Below are 14,313 nucleotides of genomic sequence, written 5' to 3'. Positions count from 1 at the left end.
CTCTCTCTCTCTCTCTCTCTCTCTCTCTCTCTCTCTTTCTCATTCTCTCTCTTAACAGGGTCTCACCGTGTTGCCAAGGCTGTATTTAGATTTTTAGACTCAACTGATCCTCCTGCCTTATTCTCCCAAGTAGCTGGGATTGCAGGTGTACAACAATCAGAACATTCTTAATCATTCCTTTTATTTTGAATGACACAGAATTTTCATCCATCATTGAGACCTATTAATAGCAGTTTGTTAGTTTGTCATCACTGCACTGTACAGGCAGATTTTTAAGTGAACTAAGCAAGATGAACTGCCTTGTAACTGAATGTATCATAGTTTGGACATATTTTCAATTAATAATAATTCTATGGTTAATAAATATTCAATCTAAGGTTATTTCTACTATATTTGCAGGGGTTTTTCATCTACCATGAGTGAAAAAATTGGGCAGGTATCTTTTTTCAGTATAAGCAACTTTAGCCATGGGGTACCATTGTCTTCAGTGATAAATGTATACTGAAGTTTATTGAAGCCAGGTCACACAATTCCTTGTATTCAGAAAAAAATGGATTCTTCACTATGAAAATATTACTCATGATCATGCACTCTGAGTATCCGGATTAACAAGAACTCAAGTTTCTAGTGTTTATCAATTGGTAAATTGTCCCAATTACTAAACAGGAACCTCTAATTTCACTGGTCCTAGGTCCATGTCTTCATACCTCTTGGACATTTCATTATTCACTTCTAGTCATTTAATAAACATAGTATCTGCAAGGTTCCCAGGAAACATCTCATGACTCATCTTCTATTTTGCATATTTGCCTCCTCTTGGCAAAGTCAAGTCTATTTCTTTGTGTTCTCCTGATAGTAGCTAATGCTACTGTAAAGGGAAAAAACAGGTCAGGCATGATGGTGCATGCCTACAATCCCAGCAACTCCAGAGGATGAGGCAGAAGGAACCCCAAAACAAGGCCAGTCTCAGCAATTTAATGAGATCCTCAGCAATTTAGCCATAACCTATCTCAAAATAAAAAGAATAGAACAGACTAGAAATGGCACTCAGTGATAAAGCATCCCAATATCAAATATAAACAAATAAATAATGAAGCAATATTTGTAGCCATTTTTCCTGCTTGCCTTTATTAATCTAATTTGCTTAATCATTGAGGTTTGATTCCGTATCTAAATTACATTCATAGATTGTCCCCCATATTTCATGCAGGGTACATTTTAAATAAATTTTGTTTGGGGGCACTTACTGAAATTAATCTTAAGACCAAGCAAGTTGATTTTTTCCAATAATACACTTATGACAAACAAATGAATAATAAAAGATACCATACACCTAAACCTTTAGAAAAACTTTTGGTATACTTTTGAAAGTATTGACAGAAGGTGAAATGTTTGACAAATATGAGGAAAAAGGTATATTTTCAATCTTCAACAACTTTAAACAAATTTAATTCTTTATTTTTATCATTTTTAAATAAATACACTGAAAAACAGATTGATCAAGGAATATAAGTGTCTTACTAAAAAGGAGTTGAGTCGTATTTTTCTATAATAAGTGTAAAATTAGGCCTGTGAATTCTCAACCACTAATTTACATTTAATTCATGGACACGATCACTGAAATATATATAAAATATGTTTACACTATAATAATATATAATAATGTATTAATAATAATGTATTAATATATAATAATGTATTAATGTATATAATTATATATCACATATAATAGACATATTCAATGTAATACTCAAATATTACATTTAATATATTAATATTCATAGGAATATATATTTATATGGAGAATTCATGGGAACAATTTTTTTCTCCTGTCATTAAATAATAAACTAGCTTCTTATCTCTGATCTAGTCTGCTTGAATTCTGTCTGAGGGCTTCTAGAAAAACATGAAAAATAGTAATGCATTCACAAGTTTAAGTGAAATTGCTTTCTACTAAAAAAAAATTATTCTTCAATTTATAAACTATCAAATATCTTGTTATATTTACTATCCTATATAAAAATAATGTGTGAAGTTAAAAATATGACCAAAGTTTTATTTTAATCAGTCTTGCAGCATTGAGTTTGAAAAAAAAAAAACCCTTATTACTTTGCAGGTTCAGAGGGATAAACTAAGCTCATTCAAATAAGTAACTGCCTTAGAGGCCATGCTCAATTAGAGCTATTTACTAGCAAATTTTTCTCACTATTGCTCAATAAAATTACTAATTACTACCTATAATTTTACAAGGTTATAACAAATGCCTGATTTGCAAAAGCAAATGCAAAGATAAAAAGGAGCACAATGTATCTAAATAAGCTCATTATGGCTAATGTGACTACATTTTCTCTGAACCCATATCTAAGGAAACCCACTTGGCACTGGATCCAAAATACAAAATTGGATTTCTTCACACACAGCTCAAGCAAACCACTGTAACCATTAGTCTACTGGTAAAATGGCAGAGTAGTGGCTAATCAAAAAGACTTGTTTGTTTTGATTCTAGTCTTTTTATGTTTTCCATAAAAGATAAAGAAGAAAGAGTTTGAAACTTGTCTGACAAATATTTATTTTTTTATTATTCTTTTCAAGGCACCTATAACTTCTTTGTTTCTCAGACTGTAAATAAAAGGATTTAATAGGGGAATTATTATTGTATAAAATAAAGAAAACATTTTTTCCTTATTCTCATCTGGTCCAGACCCTGGACCCACATAAATGAGGAAGAGAGTGCCATAGAACAAAGAGACAGAGAACAGATGGGCACTGCAGGTGGAGAAGGCTTTACGTCTGCCATTCTCGGACTTCTTCTTAAGAATGGCAAAGAGGACATGGGCATAAGAGACCATAATGGTTACAAAGGTGAAGGCTTGCATGAAGGCTGAAAAGATTAAAATGACAAGTATATTAACTGTAGGATCAGTGCAAGAAATTTTGAATAGTTGTAAAATTTCACAATAGAAATAATGTATGATATTGGCCCTGCAGAAAGTTAATCTAACTAACAAACTCACATGAATTGTTAAATGCAGAAAACCAACAAAATATGAAGCTCCTATAAGCTGAGCGCAGAGGCTATTGGACATCACCACTGGATACAGCAAGGGATTGCATATGGCTACATAGCGGTCATAGGCCATCACTGACAGGAGGAAACATTCTGTGGTAGCACTGGAACCAAAACAATAAAACTGTGTTAAGCATTCAGCCAAGGATATCTTATGATTCTTAGATAAAAAATTAATAAGCATCTTGGGGGTCACAGAGGATGAAGTACAGGCATCAGCCAAGGCTAAACTGCTGAGGAAGAAGTACATGGGGGTGTGAAGGTGGGGGTCCTTCCAGATGAGAGCAATTAGGCCCAGGTTGCCCACCATGGTGATGAGGTAGATAATGAGGAAAACCAGGAACAGGGGCACCTGCAGCCCTGGCTGGTCTGTAAGTCCCGTGAGAACAAACTCAGTCACCAGAGTCACATTTTCTTCTGCCATATTTGACCTGGAAAATCACTAAAATGAAAGAAAAGGTAAGGCACAGTTATAACAGAATCATAAATCTGTTTATATTGTTTTGTGACTAAAGCATTCCTAAAAGGTACTTCTCATCCAAATGAGAGTTCCAAATTTTTACATTTATTTGTCTATATTTGCTATACATTCAAAATTCCTCATAATAAAAAGTTTTAAAATGAAAAATTCGTCTAAAGGGATATGTAAGTTTAATGAAAATCTTTTTCAGTCTGTTTTTAATCTACATAAAATCATTATAACATTCATGTGAAGAGAATTGTTTCTATTTCCCCCCTAGAAATATATAAATAGTAGAAATTATCAAGATTAACTTAATTGATATTGAACTATAAAGGCATCTATCAAAACATTAACATAATTGCATAAGAATGCACCATAGAATCAGTGTAACAGAACAGAAAGCTAAGAAATAGAATTTAATGCATACAGGACTGTGGCTTAAGTAAATAAAACATTTCAATTTAGTTGGAAAAGGATAATGATTAATGGATTGTGATGATGCTGGTTTTTATTTGTCTGGAAGTAAATTAGACTCCTAATTCATCCCATAGATACTTTCTATGAAATTTAGGGGAGAATAATGTAACATAGATATTAAAGGGTATTTCTCCAAATAAAGCCAGTATACAATCACTAGTACCACATAATTTTACAGCAAAGCAAAGGAGTCAAGGGGTATACAATAGGTCATGAAATATGTTTACCATGTATGTGAAGTATGTAGTTTTTTGCCTATGACAAAATTCTCTGTTAAATAGAGTAGAGCAGAGCAAATAATCTAAGAGAAGAATGGATAAAGGATATGAATAAACAAATTTACAGATGAACAAATCAAACTGACCAAAAAATAAAATGCATAGATGCTCAACTTTCTGTCATGAATAAATACAGAGACACATACACAAAACACAGAAATCTCTTTTTTCATGTTTAGAATTAGCAGAAAGAGGTGAGAAAAGTAGTACTTTTCATACATTACTTGTTGAAATATTAATTGCAGATAACTTTTTGAAAAGGAATTTTACATAATCAACATTAAATTTTTAAAAAGTAATATGCCTCTGGATCTAACATTTTCCATTATATAGACATTATAAATAAATTACAGGTACTTAGAGGTAATTATACAGGGAATATGTCAGGTATTATTAGTCAAGGAGGCATTTAGCACACACTTCACAGTGAATGGTTGGATAGCGCAGTGCAAATAAAATTACATTAGCCATTACAAAAAGTGTTATAATAATTGAAATAAGAATTACCACAATGTAAAGAACTTACAAAGAGTAAGATACAGAGAAGAATAAATGCTATAATCTCACTATTATAAAGCAAACAATGCATTTATATGTGTCTCTTCCACCTAGAAAAAAATATAGATACTAGCAATTAAGTTTATAATACTGTTTTTTTCTGGTATGGAAGTGGAGGTAGGAATGAGGGAAGTGGAGAAGAAAGTAAGAGGTCAAAATAAGAGTTCCACAAGAAAAGCATCATGTTTATAATATGCTGCTTTTTAATACAATTATGTAGTAAGATATATATTACATACATAAAATATTTGTGAAAGAGTCTCTAACATGCTAATAGTGGAAAGCAGAAATAGGAAAAGTGAAATCCAATTCTGTTTTTGAGGAGAGACTTTGGAAATAAATTGTCTAATGCAAAACTAGAAGATAATAATTTTTAAAATTTGCATCTAAATATCAGGTTAATTCATAAATAGCCTTCAGGGAAGTTAGTATATTCTTTTAGATATTTTTAATCAATAACACTTTGGAGTTTCAAAACTAGGTATGATTTTTTAACCCTCTCAAGTTATCTGCAATTCTACACAATAGGGATTCAAATATTAAAACAATGTTGCTTAAAGTTTTTGTCTAATTTCAGTAACATTCTTATTAAGTTTATTTTTATATACTTCATTTGTTTTCACTATTATAAATATAAAATTTAGTTCTTTCATGAAATAAGTCTATTAGTTTGTTTTATAATCTACAAATAGTCTCTGGAAAAATCCTAAAGAGAAGTTTTCTAGTTATTACAATGCTTCTAGCTGCTGTGAAATGAGAAGTACATTGAGAGTAAAAGATTTTAATGGTATTTCATTTATGATAAAACATTTTCATAATTTTATAGTCATACCATTAGATATTTAGGATGCATTAAGAATTTTATTATCAGAAAATATTAGGAAAACTGGGTTTGTCCTATTTTAAAATGTAAATAAAATTTATTTTTCTAAGAATTAGAGTTCATACCAGGTGTGGTCTCACACTTGAATCCCAGCAATTTGGGAAACTAAGGCAGGAAGACAGCAAGTTGGAAGCCAGTTTGGCCAATTTAGCCAGACTGTGAAAATTAAAAATAAGGGGGACAGGGTAGCTGGAGTTGTAGCTCAGATAGCTCAGAAAATAAATAAAGTTTAGCATAAACTAAACATTTAGCATAAATGACTGCTAAATTATTCTCAGTGAAAATAGAAGAATGAACAAGTTTTAAAATTCTTACTTGTAAATATACAATCTTAAGAGAGCCCCAGTATGAACAAGAGCCAAACAAAAGTAGTGATTAAAATTAAAATCAGACATTTGACCGGAATGAACTGTTCCAACACTTTTTAAAGTCAAATAACTAAATTATTGTTTTCCTGGTTTTAGATTCTGCAATGTATATCTTAGCCCCAAAATTAGTAAACTATGAATTTTTTCAAGAGTTATGTAGTGCAAAAGGAGACAAAGGAAGTCTATTGAGATTATTTCTATAACTTTAGCCCAAACTCTCATGATTCCATGAAATTAAGGAATTTTTATTGTTCTCAGCCATACAAATCTTAAATCGCAATTTCTCACTCTGGAAAGTTACAGCGTGATATTTTAACACAAAAACTTATGTCACACATAAGGAAATTTTTCACATTACAAAACTGAATATATTTTTCTTATGAACAATGCTGAATTTTCCAATTTTTTATTTTTCTATTAGTTAATAGAAAACTTCCCATCAATTGTTACTGGAACAGGAAAATGCTAATTGAAATATACATGTTCATATGGGCATTTAATTCTATCTGTTGAAATTTGGGTTGCTGCTTATAAATATATGACTAGGATTTTAATTTCTTACCTAAATATTTTGATGTCTTCAGACAAATTAAAATACTAATTAAATTATAAAATCTCTGCACTCTCACCTAGTTCCCATTAAATATTGGAAAATTGGAAATAGGCTCATTTTCCAGAAGTAATATAAAAGGTATAAAATAAAGCAATAGTGCTCATATACAATTTCCAGGAGAAATTCCAATGATAGCATTTCTTTTCTTATATTGTATTCATTAAAGTTGTTTGAAATTCTCTTAATGTTTCCCAGAAATTCCCAGTAGGATGATGTGAAAGTTGATCTAATGGGCATTGTAACTAATCATTAAATCATCTAAACAACTAGTTTTAACAATTAAAACTACACATTGTGTTCTCAGGGCTTACTGTCATGGATTCTTTATAAAATAACAGAACAGACTTTACAATAGATGTTTTCATTCCTTTTATTTCTCTTATTTATAACCCAACTACTAAATCAATTTGATCTCCATTTAAATATCCCAAAATTTCCTCAAAGTTAACATGTCCAAATCTGAGATTAAGGTCCCTTCTTATCCCACCCCCAAACCTGGTATTCCTCCAGGGTTTCTGTCACAGGGAAGAATGCCACCAAACAAGCACAGATGCAAATGATAAACCAGGTCCATATCCTTGACCCTAACCTTACCTCAACTCTGTTGTTTCAGCTATTGCCAAGTTCACTAGATTTGATCTGCTAAAGATGTCTTAAATTCACAAATATCTTTCATTTCCACAGTTCACCTTGAAGATTCAAGATATATTTGTCTCCTGCCTAGATTTGTTAAGTAAACTCTTAACCACAGCATCCACATCTGATAAGAGATTCATTTAATACTCTTTCCACACTGATACCAGACTGATCTTAAGAAATATACATATTTTCACCACCACCCCATACACATAACCTCCTCACAATTTATAACTTCTCATTCCACATAAAATAGCAATGAATATTCTTAATGCTGATTATCTTATCTCTATACTAAGAGACTCAGTAATTAACTGTACACAATTGAAAGGTCTTTTGTCGTTCATCTGTACACTATTTACTGTAAAACTAACTGTATTTACAGATAACCCCAAATATCTTAATGGATAGACACAAGATGTTTACTTCTTCATATAATGTAAAATGCACACTCCTGATTAAAAGACTATTCACATCCACTTGAAGAGTTAGAGTCCTAGACTCCTTCTGTCTTGTTACCAAATATAAGGCACCACCCTTCAAAAGAATCACCTCCTTTCAAAGGAATCTCCACTGCACTTCAAAGAAATAAAATCTAATTTCTATCAAATCTCTATGTGGAGAAAAAAAACTAAGATCTCTAGATGAACTCCTTTTATCTCCATTAAATCTACATTGTGACTGTACCTGGTCTTTAGCTAAAGCATATTATTTTTGCAGAATGCTCAAGATATTTATCTATCATTGTTTGGTGCACATAAACTTTACAATGGAGTCAAAAGTATTCATCAGGTTTAAGAACATGGTATCATCAATACAATGAACAAGCTACTGTACTATAAATTTCCAGAGTATAAAGTTTCCTTCAAAGAACAGAAGAGTTAGTTCACCCCTAGGGCAATCTACATACACTGTTGCCCATCCTCGGTGAATATAAAATAATTCATATCCTCATTCATTTTCTGCACTGAAAATAATGCACTTCCAACATCAATAAACTCATCTCATACCAGGTATTTTATGGAAAGTACATTAGTAGGTATAGCAAATCTGGCAAAATAGCAATACACACTACAACATGACTAAGTGTATGACTGTCTGCATTATCATCCATAACCTACATGGTTTTTATAGAAAATATAATGGAAAAATAAATGTGAGACTCACTATCATTGCAGTCTTTGAGTCTCTGAGAGTGGCACTATCGCCAACATTGGAATCACTGACATTTAATTCACATTAAAATTCCCAATATGTCTTTCTGAAATACAATTGCCTCCAATGATTAAAGATGTCAGACCTGACCATTATCATACAGAAGCTCCAAAGGGCTATTTGGACAGAGCTTCTTGTTCTGAAGAAGTCTTTACTATTAAATGTCATCAGAGTATGCAAGTCCTTCAAACACCAGGGAAACCCTAGTGCTGCAGTTATCTAAAATGCTTTGACTATCTGAAAGAACTGTACTACATAAAAAAACACTAAATGGCACCATCTGGGGAAAAATGTATTTCCACAACAACTCCCTTTGAATTTCAAAGGTTGCCTCTGACTGGAGCTTGGCAAAGTAAAAGCAGGACCTACTCATCTAAACGCTTCTGATTCCTATATATCTCCTTATATTTCTTCCCCTCATGATTGAGGTAAAACAAAATACAGGTTTTTCTTTACTTCTATTATTTCATACCATTTTTGTACCATAAAGAAGCAACCCTCAGCCTATCGAACAATTTACAAAATTCTGTGTGAGTTAAGTCTTCCAGAATTAGTTCTTAGTACACTAAGAACAAGTAAAGGCATCGGTAAATATTACTGAAAGGCCAATTTCTCATACAACAAATACAAACATACCCATAAACATATAGAAAATGTTGGCTAACTATGAAATTAGCTGTCTGGGAAAAGAGGAAATAGACAAATTAATATTTTCTATTCTTTTTTTTAATTTGTAAAATATTTTTCCTTTATTATAAATATTTTGCTTTGATCTAAGGCATATATTTTGAACAAATGCTATTTCAGATTGTCTATAGAAATAAGGTTTCAGATATTAATGAAAGTTTGAAATTTAATAAAGGCTTGGACACATATATTTTTGGTTCTGTTCTGCACCGTGAATTTTGTAGTATTTAGTGATGTTTGCACAATGGTTAAAACCTTGAAACATTTTTTCCACTTGTATTCTCTCTCACTTCTCATTTGCTGAGTAATGTGTAAACAACTGTTGGAGACATTTTCACATTTCTTCACATCTGCATAATTCCTCTCTGCTATGATCCCTCTCGTGAGGAATAAGAGTTGAAACAGCCTTAAATGCACTGGCACTGTGTCCTCATTTGTAAAGATTCTTCACAGTAGGAATTCTCAATGTGTATTATGGTTTGATCTTTGGTTAAAAGCTTTGCCACATTCTGCAGTCATAGGGCTTCTCTCCAGTGTGAATTGTATGGTGTCATGCAAGAGCTGATCTCTGCCTAAAAGCTTTGCCATGTTCTTAACATTTGTAAGGCTTCTCTCCAGTATGAATTCTCTGATGGCAAATAAGGTATGCTCTTCAATTAAAATCTTTACCACATTTTTCACAGTTGTAGGACTTCTCTCCAGTATGAATCATTTGATGTTTTGTAAGAGATGATCTGCTATAAAAAGCTTTGCCACATTCTACACAGTCATAGGGCTTCTCTCCAGTATGAATTCTCTGGTGCTCAGTAAGAGATGATCTGTGATTAAAAGTTTTTCCACATTTGTCACATTTGTAGAGTTTCCCTCTAATGTGAATTCTGTGGTGGCAAACAACTTGGTATTTTTTATGAAAATCTTAGCCATATTCTTTACTATTTTAAGTCTTCTCTCCAGTATGAATTCTGTGGTACTCAATAGGAGATGATCTTTGATTAAAAGAGTTGGCATATTCTTCACATTTGCTGGGCTTCTCTCCAGTAGGAATTCTATGGTGTTTATTAAGAGATGATTTTTCATTTAAAGTTTCTCCACATTCTTTACATTGGTAGGGCTTCTTGTCAGAATGAACACTCTGGTGTTGAATAAGGTATGCTTTCTGATTAAATGCTTTGCCCCATTCCTCACAGTTGGAGGGCTTCTGTCCAGTATGATTTTTAGTTTTCCATGTTGTTCTTAGTTGTAAACATTCAAGGTCACAATTTCCATTTCTTCCCTATCATTTTTTGAAATAAATATTTTTGTGTGCAAATTCTTGGGTATGACGACAACACATGGCCAGGAAGACCAGGTTTCTGTAGTTGTCTACCATCACATCTCTGTATAAATTCTGCTGAGTGGGCTCCAGGCATTCCCATTCCTCTTCAAAGAAATCAGTGGCCACATTCCTGATTGCCAACAGTCCCATTTTCTAGCACCCAGGAGCTAGGAATGCTTCCTTGGGATCTTCAGAACCTGAACATGAGAATAATCTTGTACTCCAGAACAAAGCAGTCTAGCACCAGATCGCAGGAATCAATATGTTCTATTCTTTTAGCCACATTACTCTCTAATCAAAATGTCCACACACAAAGTCTGTGTTTTGTTAACTTTTTCATCACTGTGGCCAAAAATGAACTGACAAAACCAATGTAGAGGAAGAAAGATTTATTTTGGCTCAAAATTTCAGAGGTTTATGCTATGGTCATCCAACTCTAGGCCCAAAGTGGAGCATTACATCATGGCAGAGGGTGTGGCATAGGAAAGCAGCTCAGGACACAGCAACCAGGAAGAAGAGGGGCAGTTCCACTCAAGGGACAGAATATAAACTCCAAAGCACACCAACAGTGACCTAATTCTTCTAACTAATCTTTACCTGCCTATCGTTACCACTCAATTAATATTTTCGTCTAGCAGACGTAGGTTTTCTAGTCTAATATCTAGTTCTTTAATCCACTTTGAGTTGAGTTGCCTGTGGAATAGGCAATGGGGGTTAAATTTCATTCTGCTGTACTTGGATATACACAATTTGTTGAAGAGGCTCTTTTCTCCGAAGTATGTTTACCGCCTTTGTGTCCAGTATGAGATAACTGTATTTATATGGGTTTGTCTTTGTATCTTCATTTCTGTTCCATGGGTTTTCATATCCGTTTTGGTGCCAATACCATGCTATTTTTGTGACTATAGCTTTGTAGTATAATGTAAAGTCTGATATTGTGAGGCCTGGTGCTTCACTTTTCTCACTAAGGATTGCTTTGGATATTACAGACCTCTTATTTTTCCAAATGAAATTCATAACTCCATTTTCTATTTCTATGAAGAATGTCCTCGATTTTTAATAGGAATTTCAATAAATCTGTATAACACTTTTGGTAGTATGGCCATTTTGACAATATTAATTCTGCCTATCCAAGAATATGGGAGATCTTTCCATCTTCTAAGTTCTTCTTCAATTTCTTTCTTTGGTGTTCTATAGTTCTTATTGTAGAGTGTTTCACCACTTTTGTAAGATTGATTTCCAAGTTTTCTTGATGTTATTTTTCTTTTTTTTTTGAGGCTATTGTGAATGAGATAGTTTTCCTGATTTCTCTTTTGACCATTCATCACTGGTATATAGGAACACAATAGACTTATGATTGTTAATTTTATATCCTGCTATTTTGCTAAATTATTTTATGAGTTCTAGTAGTTTTCTGGCAGAGGTTGTTATTGTTTATTGGGTAGTTTTTTTTTTTAAGGTCATTGTATTTTTTATTTTGATGCCAAAGTATTAGAAACAGAGCAGTCAGAGGGCAAATACAAATTTAAAGATTTTTTTTTATTGTAAACAAATGGGATACATATTGTTTCTCTGTTTGTACATGGAGTCAAGGCATACCATTTGTGTAATCATAAATTTACATAGGGTAATGTTGTTTGATTCATTCTGTTATTTTTTTCCTTCCTCCCACCTCTCTTTTCCCTCTATACAATCCTTCCTTCCTCCATTCTTGCCATCCTCCTTAACCCTAACCCTAAACCTAACCCTAACCCTAATGCTAACCACTCCCAACCCCCATTGTATGTCATCATCCACTTATTAGCGCTATCATTCGTCCTTTGGTTTTTTTGAGATTGGCTTATCTCACTTAGCATGATATTCTCCAATTTCATCCATTTGCCTGCAAATGCCAAAATTTTATCATTCATCATGGCGGAGTAATATTCCATTGTATATATATGCCACAGTTTCTCTATCCATTCATCATTTGAAGGACATCTAGGTTGGTTCCACAATCTGGCTATGGTGAATTGAGCAGCAATGAACATTGATGTGGCTGTATCTCTGTAGTATGCTGATTTTAAGTCCTTTGGGTATAGGCCAAGGAGTGGGATAGCTGGGTCAAATGGTGGTTCCATTCCAAGCTTTCTGAGGAATCTCCACACTGCTTTCCAGAGTGGCCGCACTAATTTGCAGCCCCACCATCAATGTATGAGTGTACCTTTCTCCCCACATCCTTGCCAACATCTGTTGTTGCTTGTATTCTTTATAATCGCCATTCTAATTGGGGTGAGATGGAATCTTAGGGTAGTTTTGATTTGCATTTCTCTTATTACTAGAGATGTTGAACATTTTTCCATATGTTTGTAGATTGCTTGTAGATCTTCTTCTGTGAAGTGTCTGTTCATTTCCTTAGCCCATTTGTCAATTGGATTATTTGTATTCTTGGTGTAGAGTTTTTTGAGTTCTTTATAGATTCTGGAGATCAGTGCTCTATCTGAAGTATGAGTGGCAAAGATATTCTCCCACTCTGTAGGCTCTTTCTTCCCATTGCTGATAGTTTCCTTTGCTGAGAGAAAGCTTTTTAGTTTGAATCTATCCCAGTTATTGATTCTTGCTTTTATTTCTTGTGCTATGGGAGTCCTGTTGAGGAAGTCTGGTCCTAGGCCGACATGTTGAAGATCGGGACCTACTTTTTCTTCTTTAAGATGCAGGGTCTCTGGTCTGATTCCGAGGTCCTTAATCCATTTTGAGTTGAGTTTTGTGCATGGTGAGAGATAGGGGTTTAGTTTCATTCTGTTGCATATGGATTTCCAATTCTCCCAGCACCATTTGTTGAAGAGGCTATCTTTTCTCCATTGCATGTTTTTGGCCCCTTTGTCTAGTATGAGAAAATTGTATTTATTTGGGTTTGTGTCCGTGTCCTCTATTCTGTACCATTGATCCATCTTTCTATTTTGGTACCAACACCATGCCGTTTTTGTTACTATTGCTTTGTAGTAGAGTTGAAGGCCTGGTATTGCGATACCCCCTGTTTCACTCTTCCTGCTAAGGATTGCTTTAGCTATTCTGGGTTTCTTATTCTTCCAGATGAATTTCATGATTGCTTGCTCTATTTCTGTAAGGTACGTCATTGGGATTTTATTTGGAATTGCATTGAATCTGTATAGCAGTTTTGGTAGTATGGCCATTTTGACAACATTAATTCTTCCTATCCACGAACATGGGAGATCTTTCCATCTTCTAGGATTTTCTTTAATTTCTTTCTTTAGTGTTCTGTAGTTTTCATTGTAGAGGTCTTTCACCTCTTTTGTGAGATTGATTCCCAAGTATTTTATTTTTTTCGAGGCTATTGTGAATGGGGTAGTTTTCCTAATTATTCTTTCCAAAGATTCATCACTTATGTATAAAAATGCATTAGATTTATGTGCATTGATCTTATATCCCGCTAGTTTATTGAATTCACTTATGAGTTCTAAAAGTTTTCTGGTGGAATTTCCTGCTTCCTCTAAGTATATAATCATATCATCAGCAAATTCCCTGATTGTTTTAATTATGTACATTCTGAACTCCCTTTCTGACATTTCTTCTGCTGTGCTGTCATTGGGTTTTATTGATATAGTATCTAGGTTTGTTTGGGACATTTTCTTCCCCTGTTTTCTCATATTGGTCAGATATCAGTGGGACTCTGAGATATTGCAGATTTCCTCTATTGGCTTATAGTGTTCCTGTAGATTTCCAGTATATCACCTCCTAGCCTTTAGTAGCCTC

At 33.5% G+C, this 14,313-nt stretch overlaps 1 protein-coding gene across 1 annotated transcript in view; it reads right to left on the bottom strand.

Moving 5' to 3' along the window:
* Positions 1-2,567: 2,567 nt before the first annotated feature.
* LOC306637612 (uncharacterized protein) overlaps positions 2,568-14,313 on the bottom strand; it is a gene marked incomplete at both ends in the record, with an annotated part of 28,242 nt that continues 16,496 nt past the window's right edge. Inside the window, one exon of the mRNA XM_079100414.1 lies at positions 2,568-3,498. Coding sequence (XP_078956540.1) covers positions 2,568-3,498 — 931 coding nt within the window. The remainder of the gene's footprint in view (positions 3,499-14,313) is intronic.

The sequence above is a fragment of the Sciurus vulgaris genome, assembly GCF_902686455.1.
Source record: "Sciurus vulgaris genome assembly, chromosome: 10".
NCBI classification, from domain to species: Eukaryota; Metazoa; Chordata; class Mammalia; order Rodentia; family Sciuridae; genus Sciurus; species Sciurus vulgaris.
The sequence above is the reverse complement of the archived record's forward strand: the minus strand, read 5'-3'. Positions and strand labels throughout refer to the sequence as shown.